The sequence below is a fragment of the Musca domestica genome, unplaced genomic scaffold, assembly GCF_030504385.1.
Source record: "Musca domestica strain aabys unplaced genomic scaffold, Musca_domestica.polishedcontigs.V.1.1 137, whole genome shotgun sequence".
Lineage (NCBI taxonomy): Eukaryota > Metazoa > Arthropoda > Insecta > Diptera > Muscidae > Musca > Musca domestica.
In genome coordinates this window covers 1,366,225-1,391,721 of record NW_026712187.1, presented here as the reverse complement: position 1 = coordinate 1,391,721, position 25,497 = coordinate 1,366,225, and the positions used below count along the sequence as shown (strand labels likewise).

At 35.0% G+C, this 25,497-nt stretch overlaps 1 protein-coding gene across 2 annotated transcripts in view; it reads left to right on the top strand.

Moving 5' to 3' along the window:
* The window catches only part of LOC101894288 (uncharacterized), a 53,198-nt gene that overhangs the window by 18,309 nt on the left and 9,392 nt on the right, over positions 1-25,497 (top strand). Inside the window, exon 2 of one of the 2 annotated variants that reach the window (XM_059118926.1) lies at positions 19,739-19,781. The exons of the other annotated variant lie outside the window; for it this stretch is intronic. Coding sequence (XP_058974909.1) covers positions 19,739-19,781 — 43 coding nt within the window. The remainder of the gene's footprint in view (positions 1-19,738; positions 19,782-25,497) is intronic. 2 annotated transcript variants of the gene reach the window in all.

Sequence of the window (25,497 nt, the reverse complement as noted above, 5' to 3'; positions counted from 1 at the left end):
CCGTCACACGCTGCCCGAATGTTGCTCCGTGGTATTCTGGTATTTTTGGCACAAACTTTGATATTTCTGACGCTTTGGTATTTTTTAGTGCCAACTTTGCTTTCCAAAATACTCCAGACACAATAGCCCAACGGATTGGTACCGAGAGATTTTGATGGCCATTGTGCGCTGGATACGATGAATGTAACTAAGTAACTATTCTTGGGTGGCGCGTGCTGAGTGCGATGGTCATATTGGAATGTCCAAGGTCTGCGGCCAAAATGTTTGCGTGCCCAAGGCTTAAATACACCCTTCAAAATATTTTTGCGATAATATTCGGCATTTATTCTGATGTCACGGCCGATTAATACGAGCGGAGGGCGACCATCGGCTGTTATGGCGGCCCACAAAATCACCATGGCCGGCGCTTGATTTCTGGTGGCCAACCGTAGGTGCATATTTTCAGCTGATCTCTTTGGCAAGAAAACACAATCATTTCGTTTGTTTACAAACTGCTGGACAACGAATGTTCTCTCATCGGAGAAAACCAAATTCGGCGATTCACCACTTTCGGCCAAGCGAAGCAACTCTTTATGTGGAAAAATTAATGATTACAAGTAAGAAACAGCAGGCCAGCCGGACTTTTTCTACTATCCCCTATTTGGAAAGAACTTAAAAAATTTCAAAAAATGCGGAAAAATAACGTAATATGGGGTCTTTTCTAAGATGTGTTCCTGCATAAGTAATTTTTTGTCATTCCGAACTTCAAATACGAAATTTGAAACAATTCCAATGAATTATGTCGCTTATATCATCAAATAGGAAACAATTCAGTAGAATAATGTCGCTAATGTCATCAAAATACCGAATAATGGGAGGTACCATTTTATGTGGGCTCTACAAAGACGTGGACTTGCACAGACTGTTTTCCCTCATAGGCTGTAGTACTCATTACGAACTTTAAATTCGAAATTTGAAAGAAAGTCCGGTTACTAATGTGGCTAAAATCATCAAAATACCGAATATCGGGAGGTATCGTTATATGGGTGTTATACTAAAACGTGGACGTATATAGACAACTCTCTTCTGGGGAGTGAAGTACTCAGAAGAAACTCCTCGTATGGATTTTCAGCAAAATTCCATAGAAAAATGTGGCTGAAATCATTAAAATACAGAATATTGGGGGGTACCGTTATATGGGGGATATACGATTTCGTAGACCTATATAGACAATTCTCTTTCCACATTTTCAGGCATTTTCATTGAAAATTTTGGCTTAAATCATCAAAATACGATATCGTGGACCGATATAGCCCGATATAGATTTGACCTACCTGCAGACAAAAGGCTGATCTGTGCAAAATTTTGAGCTTCTTATCTTAATTCGTACAACAGACTGACGGAGGGACAAGGCTAAAGGCTAAGGTATGCTGATAAGAATATATATACTCTGTTAGGTCTATAACCTCTATACAATGTATGGTGGCGAGTAAAAAAATGATATTTTATAAATGTTTACAGGTGTCAACAATCTGCTTCAGAAACCCATTATTTGCAGGAGTATGATTTACTCACTGTCTAACCATTTATTATAGTGATATACTTTCTTTGGAATTAAACGAACTCTTCCATGCAGTCTGTATGTCTTTCGGCTTATCGTCCATTCAACAATAGCCAAACGTTGTTGGGAAATTTTAAAATAATTTCCCATTGTTAAAACTAACAACCAACTGTGTGTGCGTGATATACTTTTTACAAAGACTCCAAACTTGCAGACCGAAAGACACAAAGTCCAATTTCCATTGTAAAACAATGAAGATGCTTCTCTGACACAATGACATATTTTCTTTGAAAAAAAAAAAAAAAAACAAAACACCAAACAACATAAAATATGTAAGAAAACCGGCTCTTTTGTTTCGGCCAAAAAAAAAAAAAACAAAAAGACCGGCAATTAATATTTTAATACGGAAGCGAAGCAATTAATTTATGTGGGAGATGAAAGTTGAAGACGTTGAAGTAACGGTGGTGGCTTCTTTTAATTGCCAACCCACATTTACAAAACTGTGGTGGATGGGTTTGAAGTGGTCTCCCAAACCAAATGAGTTGTGAGTTGTTCGATGGATGTGCTCTAGTTTGTCTTTGTGGGGTTGTTGTTGTTTTTTAATCTACGTTAATCTATTTTAAGCCATAGCTTAAAGAAAAAAATAGTATTTTTTTTGTTTTATTAAAGCAACCCGAAGAAATTATTGATAATTATTGTATAATTTATTTGGAATGATTGTGAAATTTGTTAACGGTAAAAAACACGAAATTGAAATTATAATATTTCATGAATTTATTTTAATTCGAAATGTATATATTTCCACAAAGTATAATTTTAAACACCTCATAAGTAAACCGAACAACATTCCTAATGAATATTTTCTCGGATATTAAATCAGTTGCGGTGACAAATTGCTTAACAAACAAATAAAAAATCTGTAAGTTCGGCCGGACCGAACTTTGAATACCCTCCACCATTTAGAACGAATTTGGCAATTCTCAAAAAAAAAAAAAAAAAAAAAAAAATCCGTTAAAAATTCTGTTCAAATCTAAAAAAAATACCGAATGTTGCTGTTATATTATGGTCTATACGACGACATGGAACTGCATAAGTAACTTCTGTCATAAGCCATTAGAATATTCAAATGTGAAACTTAAAAAAAAATCCGTAATACTGCAGATAAAATTGTGAAAATACCCAATATCGGGAGGTACCGTTATATGGGGGCTATATCAAAACGTGAACATGCACAGACAATTTTCTGTCTTAGGCTGTAGTAACCATTTCGAACTTCAAATATGAAATTTGAAACAATTCCGGTGAATAATGTCGCTAAAATCATGCAAATACCGAATATTGGGAGATACCGTTATATGGGGGCTATATCAAAACGTGAACCTGCACAGACAATTTTCTGTCATAGGCTGTATTATCCAGTACGAACTTCAAATGCCAAATTTGAAACAATTCCGGTGAATAATGTCGCTAAAGTCATCAAAATACCGAATATCGGGAGATACCGTTATATGGGGGCAATACCAAAACGTGGTCCTGCACAGACAATTTTCTGTCATAGGCTGTAGTATCCAGTACGAACTTCAAATGCAATTCAGGTGAATAATGTCGTTAAAGTCATGAAAATACCGAATATTGGGAGATACCGTTATATTGGGGGCAATACCAAAACGTGGACCTGCACAGACAATTTTCTGTCATAGGCTGTAGTATCCAGTACGAACTTCAAATGCCAAATTTTAAGCAATTCAGGTGAATAATGTCGCTAAAGTCATCAAAATACCGAATATCGGGAGATACGTTATATCTGGGTTATACGAAGACGTGGACCTGCACAGACTATTTTCTGTCTTAGGCTGTAGTATCCATTTCGAACTTCAAATACCATATTTGAAACAATTCCGGTGATTAATGTCGCTAAAATCATCAAAATACCGGATATCGGAAGGTACCTTTATATGGGGGCTATGCCAAAACGTGAACCTACTTGGCCTATTTTCAATACCGAAAGTCCTGCAGACATAACATACATTTGAGCAAATATTTTTTCTATCTACTGCAATTCGGGTGATTTCCACAGACGGACGGACATCGCTAAATCGACATAGAATTTTATGCTGATCAAGAATGTGTATACCTTGTGGGGTCTAAAATCTCACTGTAGAGCTCACCATTCACAGTTACTATTCGCACCATCTCTGAAGGAGTACGGTCCAATAATGTCACCAACCTATAAATTGCACCAAACTGTGTAAAACGTAAATCATGAAGATTAGGACCGTTTGTCCGAAAACATGCCTGAAGTTGAGTTTATGAGGGCTATGCTCGGCTTGACCTGAAATTTTTATCACAGCGAATACCCGGTTATTCGACTAGAAATTTCGGATACAAAATCCGGGTATTATTCGGTTTTAAAAAACAGATATGTACAAATGGGTATCATTTGAAAGCGCATGGAAATACCTATCCAAGTGGTCATATGATGGGGTTGCTTAAACCTTTCAAAGTAATATAAAGTAGAAAATGAACTTAGAAAAACTTTGGGCCGCGTAGCAGGTGGTGGATATACCACAGAAGAGAAAATCTCAAGCCCCGACCGAAGGTTGAGTACTTAAAAAGCTTTAAATTTCATTTCATTTTTATCTCTAATATCTTCGGAAAGCTAACAGTGTGGACTATAAAGTAGTGTGTAGATCTTAAAACACCATAAGGGATCTATTGTCAACTTTTTATGGGTGTTTTTAAAAGTTCCCGTACAAAAATACCAATTTTCTTGAATTGAAAAAAAAAATACTTTGCCGTAATCAGGTTAAAAATATCAAGTCCGCAGTCATTTTGGGCATAATGAGGATTATGTCCGCTACCTTCTTTGAATTATTTTTTTTTATATTTTTTGACATGATCCCATTCCATAATGAAAATATCCAGCAGATTATGAAAGTAGAGCTGACAAGTATGAAAACATTAAGTTCTGCCGGTCCGAACTATTAATATCTTCCATTATTGGGTAAAAAAACTTTTTTATATAAAAGTATCTGAATTCAAGTATGTTCCACTTTAAACTACAAATACCAGTAAGACAGTTTGGATAATGCAGTTAATCTTTTAAAAAAGCCATAAAGCGGGCGAGGCGAAACCATTAAGGGCTATACCAAAACGGGAACCTATATAGAGAACTTTATACTACAAGGATTGTTATATATTGCTAATCTTATATGCAAAACTTGGAAAAATGTCATGAGAATATTACTAGGATGATCAAAACAAGGAGCGAGAACCCATTACGAACTACAAATATATATATATATATTTGTTCCGCCGTCGAAGCTATATAGGAAATGTTCCGCCGCCAAAGCTAAAACCTACTATGACCTACAAATACCATTTTATTTTAGGTTAAAATGCTGTAGGGTATATTATTTTTTTTAATTTGGATGTTAATATTTATGTTTAATATAATAAATTCCACTGAATAAAAATTATTCAAATTTCGGTCTAAAACAAATTGTGATAGGTTTTGTTTCGCCTACATCAAACACGGGGCGGTTTTAATTAATTATCAAACCTAAGTCAGTTGATTTAAATTAATTTCGATTCATTTTAGTTTGGGTAATGCTGTTAACACTTTTGTAAGCTTAAATTTGTTAGGGGTTTCCGTATCACATTAATTTAAGAGTTGATAAAAAAATTGTGATACGATGCTGTATACTTGATTTCATTTGATGAGTACATTTTATAAAATTTGTAATTTATCATTACCGCTCTTTTACATTTTTCGATGTTTCAAATGGACCGTCAGATATATCATTCGTTTTTGGTAGGTATGGTTATTTTTTTATTAATTATATGTCTTATTTCGATTTCATGATTAAGCTCTCTACAATATATCAGATACCGCCTCTACAATATATCAGATACTTAATCCCAGAATAGCTTTAGCGGCAGATATATAATAATTTTATAATTAATTTTATTTATATATAATATTATTATATATATATATATATATATATATATATATATATATATATATATATATATATATATATATATATATATATATATATATATATGTATATATATATATAAATTTATTTATATATAATATTTTTTTTATTATTTACAAAAAGCATTGTTAAAACGCTTTAATATTATTAAGAACTTTATATTTTATTGAAAAGAAATTCCACAATAACGACATATATCATATTTATACCCTACACCATAAGGTGGTCAGGGTATTATGTCTTTGTGCATTTGTTTGTAACAGGCAAAAGGAAACGAGATAGACCCATAGTTCCTTTTGATGATCTGCATAGAATCACTTTCTGAGTTGATTTATGCATGTCAGTCCGTCTGTCCGTCCGTCCGTCTGTCCATGTATTCTTGTGAACAAAATGCAGGTCGCATTTATTATCCGATTAAGATGAAATTTTGCAAACAACATTTGTTTGGCCCAAGGACGAACCCTATTGAAATTGGAGATAATCGGTAAAAATTTAGATATAGCTCCCATATATATCTTCGTCCGATTTGCCTTTTGTTGTGCACCAAACGTGTAATATCAGCCCGAATAGTATGGAATTTTGCACATACAACCAAATTAGGCCCGAAAATATGTATGCCAAATTTTATCGAAATCGGTTCAGATATAGCTCTAGCTCCCATATATATTGTTCATCCGATTTGTTATTTTTGTCCTCCGCAGCCGTAATATGCACTCTGTAACAACAATATTTGTGGAAATATATCAAATGCAGCTCAGAAATACCTTTTCTAAATTTTATCGAGATCGGTTCAGATTTGGATATAGCTCCCATATATAACTTCGTCCGATTTACATTTTGTTGTACGCCAAACGTCTAATATTTGCCCAAATGCGATGGAATTTGGCACATACGACCGAATTGAGTCTAGAATGTCGTATGTCAAATTTGGTGAAGATCGGTTCTGGTATAGCTATAGCTCCCATATATATTGTTCATCCGATTTGTTGTATTTTTTACCCACAGCCGTAATATGCACTCCGTAACAACGATATTCAGGGAAATAAATCAAATACAGCTCAGAAATATCTTTACTAAATTTTATCGAGATCGGTTCAGATTTGGATATATCTCCCATATATATCTTTATCTGATTTCAAATTAATTTTGCACCAAATGGGCAATACAAGTCCGAATTTAAAAGATACAAATGCTTCGGCATATTTAATCCTTTGAATTTTAAATTATAATTATAATCATAGCGTGTATGATTGAATTCTCCCATAAAAAGCTTTTAATTGTTATGCGCAGCTCTACTAAATTAGTACAGTGGTGTAGGGTATCATAAAATCCGCCCCGCCCGACTTTAGGACTTTCTTTACTGGTTACCTCTGAAATTTACATTCAACAGAAGAAGACAATTGTGAAAACTCAACGTGCTTTTAAAACATTAAAACATGTGAGAAGTGCGCCTTCTAAGAACACCATTAAGCGTTTATACGAAAAATTTTCGACTGGTAAGGCTCTTTCTAATCCGAAGAGGCCATATAAAAGTCGACCAGGGCGATCGGCCGAGAATATCGCTGCCGTACGAGCCAGTGTTGGGAGGTCCCCAAGAACATCCCAAAAACGCCGTTCTCAGCAGTTGGGCATGGCTCGGTCCACTTTACAACGGATTATTCGCATTGATTTGCATTTGTTCCCCTACAAAATTCAATTGACGCAAAGAATGTTGCCTGCGGACAAGCCTTGTCGATTGGAATGAGCCCAAAGAGTCATGGGTCCGTCGAATATGGGCAACCCTGTAGACTTTAGATATCCTGCAACATGTTGTCTAAAATAAAATAGATTTTGGTTATAAATTCTATTTACCCTCTATATCCGTAAGATTATAGCTTACAGAATTTGACTACAATATTGTCTCCACATATTTTTCATACGTTCAAATCTATTTTAATTATTGTCATCTTGTTTGAAACGTGACACTGACATTTCCAAACTCTTAATTGGAACAGTAGCGTTATAGTACGATTAGTATGTCAAGCAAATATTTGCCTCAATGAGAATGTCACACCAATCCCGGTTAATAGAGTCGTACATTGTGAATAAATTATATGAGCTTGTTCATTGAAAATAACATCCCCGGGAGCTATTTACTAACCATTGATCTACTAAATGTTGACTTTATTTAAATTGGTGATTAACTGATTGAACGAACATTTAAATTGAAAATTGATATTTGCATTTTAATCCACATTTAGAACGATGCGAAATAAGCATGACTTGCAACGAATGCCAATGGCAATTTCGCCGACTCCCAGCGGTGGCGGATAGTTTAGTTGCTTAGTAGTTCATTTGTCTATTTTCATAGTTTTTTTGAGACCAAATAATGATTTATAGCTGCGAGTGACAAAATTCAATTTTATACCCTCCACCATAGTATGGAAGGTATATTAAATTTGTCATTCTGTTTGTAACACCTCGAAATATACATTCTAGACCCCAAAAAGTATATATATTATTGACCAGCATATAATTCTATGTCGATTTAGCGATATCCCTCCGTCTGTCCGTTTGTGGAAATCACTCTAGCTTCCGAACCAAATGAAGTGTTAGAAATTTGCTATTTGAATTCGTAATGTACACTACAGCCTAAGACAGAAAATTGTCTGTGCAGATCCACTCTTCGTATTGCCCCATAAAACGGAGCCTCCCGATATTCGGTATTTTGGTGATTTTAGCGACATTATTCACCTGAATTGTTTCAAATTTGGTATTTAAAGTCCGAAATGGATACTACGGCCTAATTGTCTGTGCAGACCACGTTTTGGTATAGCCCCCGTATAACTGTACCTCCCGATATTTGGTATTTTGATGATTTTAGCTACATTATTCACCGATTTTTTATAAGTTTCGCATTGAAATATTGTAATGGCTTATGACAAAAGTGACCTATGCAGGTCCATGTTGTCGTATAGACCCTAATTTAACCGCTACATTCGGTATTTTTAAAATTTTAACAGAATTTTTAACGGTTTTGAGAATTGACAAATTCGTTCCAACTGGTGGAGGGTATTCAAAGTTCGACCCGTTCGAACTTACAGCTTTTTTACTTATTTTTAATAATTACAGGAAAATCTAACAGATTATGAAAGTTGACTAAACATTCGGCGTTTTGAAGGTTTTAAAGCAAAGTAAGCTTAATAGACCTCTATTAAGGTCTATTGAGGCAACATCACATCACTTTCGCACTTTTTTTTATACCCTCAGCCATATGGCTACAGAGGGTATATATCATTTGATACGGCCAAAACGTGCCTAGTCGAAATAACGGTTTTAGACCCTAGGTCTCTTTGGACCATATCCATTTCATTCCAACATTTGGAGTCGATCTAGCGATGTCCGTCCGTCTGTCTGTCTGTCTGTCTGGCTGGCTGGTGCGCACGATAACTCTCGAAGGGAGTATCCGATTTGGTCCAAATTGGCTACATCGTAATATTTTTGTCAATCTTAGATCGAGTTCGGAGATGGGCAATATCGGTTCACTCGTTCGGGTACCTCCCCCACAAAAGCTCGAAATTTTCAAAAAATATATTTTTTGCACAGGAAGAGAAAGGATAATCCGAATTTGCTCCAACTTTGCAAATCCTAATATTTACGTCACTCCATCAAGTACCTCCCCCACAAATGGTCAAAATTTTGAATAATTACAACTCTCATAAAATGTTATGTAAAAGTCCGATTGACTTCAAATTTCACACATCCCAATATTTATATTAACCCAAGGTCTGGTGTTAAGATGAACAATATCGGCCCACTCCTTCTGGTACCTCCCCCACAAAAGGTTGAAATTTTCAAAAAAAAAAAAACATATTTTTTACACAGAAAGAGAAAGGATAATCCGATTTTGCTCCAACTTTGCGAATCCTAATATTTGCGTCAGTGCTAGGACAGGTGTGAAAATGGTCCACTCCATCAAGTACCTCCCCCACAAATGGTCAAAATTTTGAATAATTACAATCTCATTAAATGTGATGTAAAAGTCCGATTGTCTTCAAATTTCACACATCCTAATATTTGTATTAGCCCATGGTCTGGTGTAAAGGGGGAATACATCAATCCACTCCTTCTGGTACCTCCACCACAAAATATTGAAATTTTGAGTACCCATGAAGCTCATAAATCGCCAAATTAATATCCGATTCCATTTAGACTTGGCACATCTGTCGAAATATTTATATCATATTTTGGGTTCGATAGGAAATGGGCAATATTGGCCCATTCCTTCGGGATCTGCTCCATAGAGGGTCAAACGTTTGAATAACCTTAACACTAGTCAAAATATATTTAGATAATCGAACATAGGCTGAGGGTATATCTCTGGCGGCAATACCGACTGATCCTTTTTAACTTGTTATTATCGATAGTAATACGAGAATTACTTTTGTCGGATATTTTAACTCTTAATCTTGTCACACATAAAGAGGGCTTTTTGGCCAAATTTTCCAAATTTGGTAAAACACATTTTAAAGGTATCACGGCAAATTTACCCCATTCAATTTTAAGTAAAAATCTTCCCTAATACATAACATTTTGAAAAGTTTCAAATTACCAATATTATATAAGTTACGAATAGAATTGCTAAATATGTATAGGAGTATAGGGCAGGGACGTGGGAGTATGGGGCAGGGGCTAGTTGTTCCCCCCAGTTGGTGTCGAAATACTTTTCTGTATACTTTCCTGAGGTAGGGTATCAAGGTTTTCACTAGCTTGGCTTAAGGTTTAAATAACTTTCGCGTTGTAATTCATCATTGAATACCACAATGGCGAGTTTTATTTTTATTGCATTGCTTTAAGAAAAATAATATTGAAATATAATTAACAACCGTAAAATAAATATATATAAAAATATTCAAGTTGTAAAAAACAACGCCGTGGGCAACAAGGTAAACGTTTTTGCGAAGAAGGTAATAAAGTTGGAAAAGTCTATAGAAGAAGTTTACGTATTTGGTGGAAAAACCTCTTTTTATAACTTTTTCCAAAAGAAAAAGTAATGCAGTTAGTTCAGGCAGTTCCAAGTACTAGAATTGGAATTTATTAAGAAAATTTAACAATAACATATATTTGGTAACATCAAAAATTTTCAACCCACAAAAAAAAAACTAAAATTGAACATTTCGTTTGAATTGAAATGAGTTTCGTAATCTATTTATATCTTACAGCAAAATAATTTTTTTTTTTCAATAATCACAACAATAATTCAGTAGATTATAAATGTAGAGTAACAAAGTAACCTAAACAGAGGGGGCAAGATCTTGTCTCTTCCATATTTTTTAAAATTTCGGATTAAAATTAATTGGAATTCTGGAATTTTTGGTAAATAGTATCTTATAAACAACCAACCATACCAGTGATGAATTTAAAGCAATGGTAGTAAATATTTCGAAGTATATCTCAAGATACTGGGGTCCCAATGCACATGGTATTCAAATAACTCCTCTTAAACACTTCATACAGCAACATTACAATAATTCGTATTTTCAAAACAAGTCATTACGAAGCGTTTGCCTCCCCTATAAACTCAATTGTAAATTATGTGAGTTCTAGAAACAAAAAAATCTTCCGGGTCATGATTTTGTAATTAAGTAAAAAGTAATTACATTAGTGAACATAGAAAAGCAATTAACATGCAAGAATACAATACTTATATTATATATTTCGTCGTACATACTTATGTATTTATTGTTTTGTTGGGCAACCTACTGATTCCAACCACAACTACTGCCAATACTTGACGTCGGCGTTCGGAAATGGTGACGGTTTAGAGTTTATCGGGAACTTAATTGGTTAAATGTACATTTCCATAACAATGGGCTTTAATTCTGATCTTACCCTACCTCCATGCAAAATTTCGTGAGTATCAGATATTAATTGCAACCTCAATATAACCTCACTCAAAAAATAGTGTTGCGGTCTGTAGGGAAACATTTACAATTCTAAATTGTAAGTCAAATTGAAAATTGGCGAGAATTGTGAAAATGAGTTCAGCGGTTCTTGACTTATAAGCAAAATTACTAAGATCTATTTATTTTATACACATACAGGGTGAGAAGAAAAAAAAAACTGCAACCAACTTCAGACTGCTGTCATTTTTAAGCCACTCGTCCGACAGCTGTTAAAATTATTCCAATGAAAGCACATTATATTGTTTACAAGCAAAAGTTTACAAAAGCATTTTGGTGATAATTTTCCACAAAAAAAGTTATTCGTGATGGAATTCAAGCGTGATAGTGTAATTTCTTCATATTTGGCTGGAAAACCACAAGTGACTATCGTTAGAGCACTCCAGCATTTAATTGTGAATAAATCTTTTTGTGTATCGCTCGTTACCGTGATACTAGTAGCGTAGCCCGACGTCAAGGAAGAGGGCGGAAGAAAACAGCAACATTGCAGTGGCCGAAAAATGGCACCGCAACAGAAAGAAAATAGACTCAAAAGAGCTGAAGAGTTGCTTCGCATGGCTCAAGCGCCGGCTACGGTGATGGTGTGGGCATCTGATGGTCGCTCTCCACTCGTATTAATCGACCGAGGCATCATAATTAATGCCGAATATTATCGCGAAAATATTTTGTAGGTTGTATTATAGCCTTGGACACGCAAACATTTTAGCTGCAGACCTTGGACACTCCAAGAAGATTCGGCACTATCGCGCGCAGCACGCGCCACCCAAGAATGGTTACAAAATGAGGTTCCTCGCTTCATTTCCAGCACACAATGGCCACCAAAATCTCCGGATACCAATCCGTTGGACTATTGTGTCTGGAGTATTTTGGAGAGCAAGGTTGGCACTAAAAAATACCAATGTGTCGATAACCTCAAGCGAGCGCTTCGCCGGGAATGGACCAAAATACCGCAGATCAACATTCGGGCAGGGTGTGACGGTTTCATTGGCCGTTTGAAGGCCATAATTAGTGCCAAAAGTGACCAATACGAAGAAATCTTAACTTATTCTAAAATTTGGTGCTATTTCCGGCATTTTTTGCTCTCATCTAAAAAAATGTAAAAATTATGGCCTTTGACTTTGTTGCAGTTTTTATCTCCCCCTGTGTTTGCGATTTGGTTGAAATTTTCATATTTTTTGACATAAAAGTTATGGTTGATGACCTCTGTCCTGCCCTGTAATTGTGACTTGTAGAGCAACGGCAAAATCAGGAATTTTTCAATCCCTTAATATTTTCCGATCATCTCTAAAAAGAATGGACTTCTATTCTAACCCTAGGTGCACCTCCATTTTCAATTTCGTCAGGATCGGGCCATAATTGCGATCTGTAGCTTACAAATTAACATGGATAGACGTACGGACAGTTATACATTGCTAGATCGACTCATCTCTGCGAGATAGGAAGATCCATATATAGGTTCCTATGTGGGGGTTCTATATTTTGAGGTGTTAAATATTTTTTTGGTCCAATCAAACTTATAACACCACCACACAAAATGTTGTAAAGTTAAAAATCTAATAGTTCGGAGTGTTTGATGTTATATTGATGTAATAATTTTGTCTTTGGGCACAACTGCTGTGTTATGCACCGAATAAATTTAACTTTTTGTCTTTTCGATTAAATATTGGTGGACGATTTTCGAAATGTAGTCCCACCTTTTTGCGGCAGTAGGTCGAGGATGTATTTTTAATTGAAACTATTAAATATCGCACAAATAATACGTACTTATTTTATTATAACATTTATATCTTCGGGTGCCTTTGACCCATTAACACCGGCACTCCTAGCGTGTGGCCAACCGTCTATAACACCAAATTGGCAATTATTAACACACACACAGACGGTCTATCCATAAAGATTCTGCCGATGATGACTTAAAGTTTAATTGTTTATTTTTTGAGAAGAATTTGACATTTATTTGTTGAAGATGTTTTTTGTTGTCTTCACTTTGCAATTTCATGTTGATTAAAAAAAAAAAACACAGACAATCACCAAAAGACCAAGACCGTGACAGAGACAATAAAAATTTAGAATCAGATAAAACAAACGTTTATTAATTTTATATAAGACTTTATATTCGGTTGTTAATGTTTTTTTTTTTTTTGTTCTCGAAATTAATGTGCAAGATCATCGAATACATAAAACGACACATAAATATCGCATTTAAACAATAAATGGTCAATTATCATTATTTAGCCGGTGATGTGAAGACGACAATGATGATGAACACAGAAGATGATGCTGGCTGTGGTGAGATATTCTTGGCACTTGTTTTTTTTTTGGCAGTTCAACTACTGAGTTCCAGCCAGTAATGATGTTGGTCGTGATTTTTAAATCATGTACACGTTAAATAGTTTTTCTCAACAAATATCTGTTAGTCAAAGATTCTCAGATGTTCTAAGGTTAGGCAAAGTTTAGTTTTTGTTTTTCTTCTCTAGAATTCGTGGCCATAGTTTAATGCTGAATATATGAAGTTGTAATGCATACGTTTAATGAGTATGGCGGCGGCGGCGGCCAGTTTAAACGTTTTCACATTTATGTTAGAGGTCAGTGTTATTTTCATCACGACCATATTTAGAATTTTTATTTACGAAGTACATATTGAAAGAGGAATGGTCGTAAATATTAATCATTGTTTATTTGTTTTTTTTTCAATCAATTTTTAATATGGAATTGAAGAACGGTCATATAATGTTGTTGTTAACAGTGAATAGACAAATCTGTAGTATATAACTACATTTTCTTATATAATTTAAAAAAAAAATTGCACTACTTTAATGCGTAGCCAAACCATTTGAAAAACAGTAACATGACATGCATACACAAAGGGCTTGTCATTCCGATTTATTTATTTCATAGCAAATACCAAGCGTGCAGGAAACTGAAATCTTCTGAAGTTGAGTGGCATTTCTATTGCAATTAGTGAATTCGAGGTAGCAATAAACTTCCCGGTAATAAGCGTATTTCAAATTTACTGTTAGCCTAAGGCGTTGTGGGTCAATGGTTCTTATTAAAATCATATCCCAATCTGATCCGATTTAAATGTATTTTTAAAAAAATTACTTTTACACCAAATTCCGCCACACCTTTCATATTTCATTGAGATTGGTGCGTCAAATATGTAAAATCGGTCGAGAATATATATATGGAAGCTATATCCAAATCTTAACTAATTTCTAATTAATTTGTCACATTTATTATTGTAACCTAATTCATTGGAATCGGTCATATATATCGTGTTTGGTGCATGACATGTATGAAATCGGCCGAAATATATATGTTAGCTATACCCAAACCTCAACTGATTTCAAATTAATTTGGCGCCAGACTTCGTCTCTCTCGCTTTGGGTGCAACAAATATGTGAAATCGGCCTAGAATATATATGGGCGCCATAATCAAATCTGAGCGAATTTAAATATAATTTGTCAAATTTATTTTTGTACCAAATTTAGTCACTCATGCCGAATTTTATTGGAATCTGATACACGTATCGCGTTTTGTGCATCAAATATGTGAAATCGGCGGAAAATATATATGGGAGCTATATCCAAATCTGAACCGATTTTAATATAATTTGACTAATTTATTTTCTAATCAAAATCCCGTCACATATTCCCAATTTCATTGAAATCGAACATACATATCGTGTTTGAAGCATCAAATAAACGAAATCGGTTGAAAATATATATGGGAACTATATCCAAATCTGAACCGATTTCAATATAATTTGACAAATGTATATTCGTTTTAATTTCCGCTTCACATTCCAAATTTTATTGAAATTAGAGATACATAGCGTGTTTGGTGCATCAAATATATGAAATCGATCGAAAATATATATGGGAGCTATATCCAAATCTGGACCGATTTCAATATAATTTGACAAATTTATTTTCGGATTAAATCCCGTCACATATTCCAAATTTCATTGGAATCGAACATTCAAATCGTGCTTGAGGCATCAAATGAACGAAAAAAAAAAATATATATATATGGGGGCTATATCCAAATCTAAACCGATTTCAATATAATTTGTCAAATTTATTTATTTTTTTTTTTTTTGTTCCAAATTCCGTTTCAGGAAAATCTGTTTAGCGGTTTTCGAGTCCATAAATTACAAACAAACAAACATACAAATATTTTCTTTTTTTTATAGATATAGAAGATTTGAAACAATTCCGGTGAATGACGTCCCAAAAATCACTAAAATGCCGAATATCGGGAGGAACCTACATATATGATATCATGCACATTCCCATCCGAAACTGCTTGGCTTTTGCAATGTCCGGTAACCCCCATTCAGATGTGCGTGGGGATCGAGCGATAATTACGACCTGCCGACAATTTTGCAGTTTTTTGGTCCATTTCAACCCCTAAATATATGGCGATCATCTCCAAAAAGAGTAGACTTCTATTCTGACCCTCATCTTATCCCCATGCAAAATTTCGTAAGGATGGGACCATAAATGAGATCTGTATATGATATCCTGATATCCTAACTACTTAGTTTTGTTAGCTGTAGAAATATTACCAAATGTTTAATTCAAAATGAAAATATGCCAAAAATATGACAAAATTGAAAAAATATGAGAAAATTTTACAAAATCAATATTTTCATCTTTAGAGAGATATTTTTATGCGATTTTTTAGACGTTTTTTCCTACCTGCCAAGAGGCCATTCTGAATTAATGAGAACTGTCGAAATCAGTTCAGCCGTTCTCGACATATAAGAGATCTTTCAAGCATATCTTCTTTGATAGACATATACATCGCACATATTTTGCTATATATCCGTTTTGTTGGATGTTAACATCAATGTAAAGATCAGAAGTAACCTTGCCATGGCTTTGGGATTTCGCCGGGATTTAAAATATTCGCGGTTTAATGAAAAATTTTGAATTTTTTCAACACAAAAGATATGGTCTATTTTACCCGCTAAATATTATCCGATGAGGACCAAAATTGGTAGGCTTCTTCCCCGCCCTAAGCTCTACATGCGAAATTTCGCGTCGATTGGTCTATAATTGCGACCTGTATAGCTACTGCAAAATCCGACATTTTTTCAGTTTTTGGTCCATTTCGACCCCTAAATATTATGCGATCATCTCCAAAAGAAATAGGGTTCTATTCTGACCCTAGCCCCACCTCCATTCTAAATTTCGTGAAGATCGGGCCGTAATTGCGACCTGTAGAGTGATTACAAATTAACATGGACAGACGGACGGACGGACATACATAGCTAGATCGACTCAGCTCGGCGAGCTAGGAAGATCCATATATACTTTCCTATGTGGGAAATCAATATTTCGAGGTGTTACATAATTTTTGGCCCAATCAAACTTATAATACCCCCAACACATAGTGTTGTAGGGTATAAAAATGTGGCAAAAATCATTGAAATACCGAATATCGGGGTGTACGATGATATGGGGGATATACGATATCGTGAACCTGTATAGACAATTAGCTTTCAGGAGGTAAAGTACTCACAAAAAACTTTTTGTGTAGAATTTCAGACAATTCCATTGAAAAATGTGGCTAAAATCATTAAAATGCCGAACCGTACCGGGGTGGTACCTTTATATGGGGGCTATACGATATCGTGCACCGATATAGATAATTCTCTTCCAGGTGATAAAGAAATTATTACACTCCATACTATGTATGGTGGAGGGTATAAAAAGATTGATAACTTATTTTAATACTCCCACCGTACCTTGGAGGCAATGTCGTAAACAGGAAGGTAATGTACCTATATACGGAATATCTAACTAGAGAAAAAACCAACTTTTTCATGTAAAATGTACTAAAAATTACAGAACACTAAATAATAAATTATATCTCATTCCATTGGAAGAAACCTTGAAATTGCCAAAGATCACAAGGTACTCCTATGTGTCAGCAAAATTTAATAGTAGACCTGTACTGAAATTTTTTCGTAAGCAGAAAATATACCTAATTAGAAGCCAAAATTCCCAATTCCAACTCATTACAAGTGGTAAAAAATAAAAACAATTTGGAGGTGTGGCTAATATGGGGGCTATAGCTATTTACATCAACCCCGTCTCACACACTAGCCCGAGTGGTTCATCTCATCATACATGGGGATCGCGTACACACCATAATCATACTTATTAGACTGTGAGACAACATTTGTATACCCTGCAGCGCATAGTGGTAAAAGTATTATGAATTCATTCGAAGAAATTTGGATTTTTTTTTTCAAAGATTAAAAGCTATTAAAAATTCTGTTAAAATCTTATAAATTCCGAATGTAGCCGTATATTAGGGTCTATACGAGGACGTGGACCTGTCTACGCAACTTTTGTCATAAGCCTGCACAGACAATTTTCTGGCATAGGCTGTAAAATACCGTTATATGGGGGCTATACGAAGACGTGGACCAGCACGGACAATGTTCTGTCACAGGCTGTAATATCTATTACGAACGTCAAATGCGAAATTTGAAACAATTCCGGTCAATAATGTCACTAAAATCATCAAAATACTGAATATCGGAGGGTACCGTTATATGGGGGCTATACGAAGACGTGGACCTGCACAGACAATTTTTAAAATACTACAGCGCAATAAACCTGATATTGGGTAAAGATATATCCTAATCTGATCCAAGCTATATCCTGATCTGATCCGATCTCAATAAAATCTGACAGAGGTATTTTCGGGTAGTATCTGATATCCGGTACCAAATATCATTCGTCTGGAGTACATATTAAGCATGTGAGTTAATTAAAACCCCAAATCGGATGAAACATATATATGGGAGCTATAGCTATGTCTGATTGATTATATCTAGACTGAATTCGGTCGGATGTACCAAAATTCTGGTCATTAGAACTGATATTGGCCATTTTGTGCACAATTAAACCGAAATCGGTTGAAGATATATATGGGACCTATATCCAAATCTGAACCGAGCTTGATAACATTTAGCAGAGGTATTTCCGAGCTCTATAAGATATCTGTTACCAAATATTATTGCTGTTGAATGCATATTACGAATTTGAGGGACTTAAACACTAAATCGGATGAAACATATATATGGTAGCTATATATGAACCGGTTTTCTCCAGATTTGATTTACTTGCTTCTTAAGTGAATTCGGTGGGATGTACAAAAATTCAGGTCAGGTTTAGGATATATATGGGAGCTAAATCTGATCTGATTATGACTAATAGGGTTCGTCCTTGGGCTAAACAAGTATTGTTTGCAAAATTTCATCTCAATCGGATAATAAATGCGACCTGCAATTTTGTTCATAAGAATACATGGACGGACGGACGGACGGACCGACATGCATATTTGGAGGTGTTATATAATTTTTGACCATATCAAACTTATAATACCCACAATACATAGTGCTGTAGGGTATAAAAAGTAATTGAAATATGCCTAACTAGGGGTCAGTTGCTTAATATTATTTCAAATGTGTAAATAATGCTGTCAATTTCCTTTATTGGATCATCAAATGGGCCATGGCATATTACATTAAGAAAGAAGCTACGGTCTTAAGTCATTACTTTCAAATCTCGAAGGAAATGCTTGATCATTGATATCAACGCTTGCCTTTAATTTCGTTTTCAACATTCAAATATATTTTCCAACCTACCCTCGTACATCAAATGACTAATATGATCCATTTAAAATTAATTTACAATAGCGATTACGATTCTTCAATTAAATACTATAAAAATTAATAATTCATTAAAAAATATAATAATTAAAATAATGACGTACAATATATTGTTTTTAATATTGTAATTAAATGTGGGTATTTATATAAGTCTATTAGCCATCGACATCAAATGGGGGAAATCCATGCAATTGTATCGAATGAATTACATACAGGCAACAGGTGATTGTCTACAATTATCGGACAGTGTTTATTGTCCGGTTAGACAATCAATCGATAGATTAAAGTTGGTTGATAACTCGGGTAGACAGTTTTTTTTGTCCGATTGTTTTAAAATCTAAATCGATTTAGATAAATGGCTGCCGGTTTGTCTATCTTTATGTCAGGTCGTTTGTTTTTTTGTTTAAGACTAACGGATTGATTGTCATTTAGTTTGTTCCCCTCCAAAAAAGCACACACACACAACCGCCCAATATTGCACCATTCACATGCCAATCTCTCTCTCTCTCTCTCTCTCTCTCTCTGTCTGATTGCTTTTATTATTGATGCCATTTGCAGATCTCTTGTTGTTGGTATTGTTGTTGTGCTCATGAAATGAAATGTAAGTAAGTGTAACAATGTGCCAAGTCAAAGAGTCATTTAATGTTAAGGTCTAAACGTCTATTTCGTTACCGCTTCAAATCGAGTTGGGGCAGACCAAATCACAAAGATCATGGTCGTGACTTTGTAGCAGCATTCCCATATGGCCATTGAAGTATGTGTGTATGTACATATGTATGTGCTGGCTATTTGTGCTGCCATATGAGCGGGAGTTGTTGGTCGTCGTCCGTCGTCACTAAAATGTTTTAATTGTTAAACTTCGTCGCATAAGTAGTATTGCATTAATTACGCTTAGCATCGTTTCTAACCATGACAATTATGGTCTGAAAAAAAATGGAAGCCCGCAACCACATTTAAAGAAAACAATTTTGTAACGATTTGTTATAATCCGAGACCCAGTGAAACTCGTGCCTTTTTGCTGTCAATCAAATCAATGGCGCACTCATAAATTATCGTTGTTTTTTTGCTGGTGTTTGATAATATTCAATGCCTTGATGGAGGTAAATCAGAATGTATTAAACGTTTTTAAATGAAATCATTTACTTAGAATTTATACAAAACTTAATAGCCGAATGGAATGTGTGGAAATATCTTTCATGCGAAAAAAAAGGGAAATAATACCCAACCAGATCAAATCATTGTTTAGGGCATTCTATTGTAAAAACTGCAAAAAATTTTCACTGGTTGAAATTAGTTTTAAAAATAAAGAATATACCCCCATACATATGCCCGCAGACTAAGGGCATGGTATGTCATCTGACATCGGAATGGGGGTAGAAAGTGACACTGTCAGTAGTTCACCCGGGGTATATGTAGACATTGGACATACTTTATATCCTCATTTCAGGAATTCTTCGCTAGATTTAATTATTTGCTGAATTGTTCAGTAAAGTTACTTTTAGGAAAGACTTGTAAATTTGTTTCGGTTGTATGTTTAACAAGGAAAAACTTAACATATTTTATTAAAACAAGTAAGCAAAGACTGTAGCCGTGGGGAGTCGACCATGTGATACCCAACAACACTAAAATATATTGGAAGCCCTCTTACGCCCCAATTCATTTACTAAGTTTTCGATTTTCAAATAATGTCACTGACCATCCAAAGTGCTCGACTTCTTCCCTGTCCCTAACTCTCTCCTCATGTAGATCGACTGAAAAATCAGGAAAAGGTTTTTATTTTTGGTCCATTTGAATTTCTATATTTACATTTCTATAACAGTAGGTTTTAATTCCGACCAGTTCGTCTCTATTTGCAAACCTGTAACGGCTTCAAAATCAGGAACATTTTTAGTTGTTGGTCCTTTTCAACCCCTAAAAATATTGCGGACATCTTTAAAAACAATTAGCCTAGTCCTTCTGAGCCTCCTAACCTTACCCTTGTGATCATTTTCGTGAGGATCGAAAGATAATTTGCCTTTGGGCTGATACTAGCCACTATTTGCACTGAAATCTAATTAAGTGTATATATGGTAGCCATATCCCAATCTTAGTCGTCCTTGATAAAAATTCGCAAAGGTATTTCCGATGTGAGAGCTACAGCTATATCTGATCCGATTTTCTCCAAATTTGGTTTACTTGCTTCTAGACTAAATTCGGTGGAATGTACCAAAATACAGGTTATTTGGACTTATATTAGCAATTTGATGCACAATTAACCCGAAATCGGTTGAAGATATATGGTAGCTATATCCAAATCTGAACCGATCTTGACAATATTTGATACACTTATTTCAGAGCTGTATCTGATATCCAGTACCAAAGATCAATGCTGTGGAATGCAAATTACACATGTGAGGCATTTAAAACCCCCAAATCGGATGAAACATATATATGAGGCTATAGCTGAACCGATTTTCTTTCCAAATTTGATTTACTTGCTTCTAGACTAAATGCGGTGGGATTTGCCAAAATTTAGGTCATTTGGACTTATATTAGCCATTTGGTGCACAATTAACACGAAATCGGTTGAAGATATATGGGAGCTATATCCAAATCTGAACCAATCTCGATAGAACATGGCAGAGGCATTTCTGTGCTGTATCTGTTATCTGGTACCAAATATCATTATTTTCGAATGCATATTACGCGTGTTAGGGACTTAAAATCCCCAAATCGGATGAAACATATATATGGGAGCTATAGCTATATCTGAAGAGATTTTCTCTAAATTTAATTAATTAATTAATTAATTTGGTGCAGGAAATTGGTTGAAGATATGTATGAGACCTATGTCCAAATTTGAACCGATCTAGATAAAATTTGACAGAGGTATTATCGAGCAGTATGTGACGTCCAGTACAAAATATTTTTCTTCTAAAGTGCATATTACGCATGTGAGGAACTTAAAACCCCCAAATCGGATGAAACATATATATGGGAGCTTTAGCTATATCTGAACCGATTTTCCGATTTACTTAATTCTAGACTAAATTTGGTGGGATGTACCAAATTACAGGTCATTTGGACTTATATTAGCCATTTGGTGCACAATAAACCCGAAATCGGTTGAAGATATATGGGAGCTATATCCATATCTAAACCGATCTCGATAAAACACGGCTGGATGATTTCTGGGCTGTATCTGTTATCTGGCACCAAATATCATTGTTTTCAAATGCGTATTACGAATTTGAGCGACTTAAACACCAAATCGGATGAAACATATATATGGGAGCTATAGCTATATCTGAACCGAATTTCTCCAAATTTGATGTACTTGCTTCTAGACTGAATTCGGTCGAATGTGCCAAGACGCAGGCCTTTTTTAACCCGAAATCGGCTGAAGACACATATATTTGTGAGCTATATCTAAATTTGAACCGGTTGTCACCAATTTAAATAGGGTTCGTCCTTGGAACAAACAAATATTGTTTGGAAAATGTCATCTCAACCGGATAATAAATACAAACTGCATATTGTTAACAAGAATACATGGGCAGACAGACGGACGGCCAGATGGTCGGACACACTGACTGACATGCATAAATCGACTCAGAAGGTGATTCTTTGAATATCCTCAAGAGTGACTATGGGTCAATCTCGCTTCCTTCTCCATATTACAAACAAATGCACAAAGACATAATACCCTTACCACTATGTGGTGTAGGGTATCAAAATACGAAAATTTTAAATAATCAGCGAATATTTGTAATTTCAGCGATTGACCTTTTGACAGAAAAGAATAAAATCAAGAAAAAAAAATTTAAGTTGTAGTTTTAGGCCAAGTATAACGTTTCTGCCCAAACGTTTGGACTACAAAACAAGTAAAAAAACATTAAGTTCGGCCGGGCCAAACTTTTAATACCCCTCCACCTTGGGGTAAAGGAAATTATAGAATAAATGTGGTAAAAACCATTAAAATGCCAAATATCGGGAGGTACCGTTATATGGGGGCTATACCAAGTCGTGGACCTATACATGCAATGTTTCGCCGAAGGAGCTAGAACCCATTATGACCTACAAATATCACTTTTCAAAAAATCAAATCATCAAATTACCGAATATCGGGAGGTAACGTTATATGGGGGCTACACCAAAACTTGGACCTATAATTACAATGACTCGCCACACGAACTGAGACCCATTATGATCTACAACTACCAATTTTCAGATAAATTTTTGAAAAAATGTGACAAAAATCATCAAAATACCGAATATTGGCAGGTACCGTTATATGGGGACTATATCAAATCATGGACCCATACATGCAATGTTTCGCCACCGGAGCTGGAACCCATTATGGCCAACAAATATCAATTTTTAGACAAATCCGTGAAAAAATTTTATGCTGATTATGAATATATATATATACTTTATGGGGTCTACGACGAATATTTAAGGATGTTACAAACGGAATGACAAAGTTGATATACCCTCCTTTCCAAGGTGGAGAGTGTAAAAATCAATTTTTAATCATTGCAATTTTAACATATTTTCTCTTTCGAAAAAAGCGTTTGAAATTGTGAATACTCTTGCCGAACTAATTTATTCCCGTCGATACAAACTCAATATTCGATTCAATACTACAATATATCTCATATTAGAGTACAAAATATAAGAAACACATTTTTTTCACTCATACCTCTTTCTCCACAGTACGTACAGTACGTTACTCAATCGAATGACATTTTTTATGTACAAAAAAATAAATATTGTAATTACTTTTGTTCCCATCAAACTGTTGTGTCTTAATATCAGCTGAATTACCGTCTCCTCAAACCCCAACGACAACAGCAACAGCAGCAAAAACAACAGCATTAACAATTGACTAGGTTAAATGCAACATAATTTACACACCTTGCCAGGAAGTATTACGACAAAAATTATTGAAGCTCTGAAGCACAATACAAAATATACAGAGTTGCGGAGAAGACCAGTGCCGTTGTAGATAAGAAATTCGAAAAAAGGTTGTATAGAAACCGAAACTTGATGCAAGGAGAAAAAAATGCAAAGTCATAAGCAATTCACAGTTCAAAGATTATCATCAAATAAATAAATAATAAAAAAAAAACAAAAAACGATAAACAATTGTGCGGGGTAGACGAACAAAGTACTGAATCGAAACAGAGTATTGCTTTTCTCGGCGAGTATCGGTGTTGGTGATTTTTGTGGGTAGCCTACACTCCGAAAATTTGAGGTAGAAAATTTTCATACCATTTTGAAACGTTGTTCTTTGACGTACCATTTAGTATAACAACAATGAATCCGAAAAAAAATCCGAAGTCAGACCAAGTCTTCGGAACCTCTAAAAACTTCTGGCAATGCTGACAATTTGAAAGACTTCCAAATCTTCTAACACTTCCACAAATCGACCAACGCCTTGCTTCCGAACATTATACATAAAACAAATAAGAAAGGCTTTAATCGTGCTAGGCCGACCATGTGATACCCTACAACACTACAATATGTTGCAAGCCCCCCTTATGTCTAAATCCATTTTGGAAGATTTCGTTTTTTTTGAAATAATGTCATAGAGCCCCGCACAAATGTTATGTTTGTTTTTTGACCGGGGGAACTTGTCCCATTTATATGTTCTCTGTCGTTCTGATAGGCATTCAAAACAATTTCACATAAAAGTCCAATGGTCATCCAAAATGTAAAATTCTGTGTCGCTTGGTTTTTAATTGTGACCTATGGAGCGGCTGTAAGATCAGGAAAATTTTAACTTTTTAAAATCTACATATTTTAAAACAATAGGCTTCAGTTTTGAGCACACCCCAACCACTATGCAAAATTTCGTGAGAATTTTCGCATTTTTTAAAATAAAAGTTATTGATTATTTTACCCCGTATATTATATTGATATTGTAGGGTAACCGTCCAGGCCTAAACTCAAACTCCATGCAAAATTCCGCATCGAGTGGTTTATAATTGTGGCCTGTAGAGCAACAGCAAAATCAGGATTTTTTTGTTTTTGGTCCATTTCAACCCCTAAATATTTTGCGATCATCTTCAAAAACAATAAAATAGGTTTCTATTCTGACCCTGACGTGCCACCTACATTTTCAATTTCGTGAGGATCTCAAACTGCAACAAAGTCAAACGACATACTTTTAATTTATTTTTGTGAATTTAATTGAATGAAAGCGAAAAATTTTGGAAATAGCATCAAATTTTAGAATAAGTCTAGATTTTTTTGAATTGGTCACCTTGGGCACGAATTATGGCCTTCAAACGGCCAATGAAACCGTCACACGTTTCCCGAATGTTGCTCTGCGG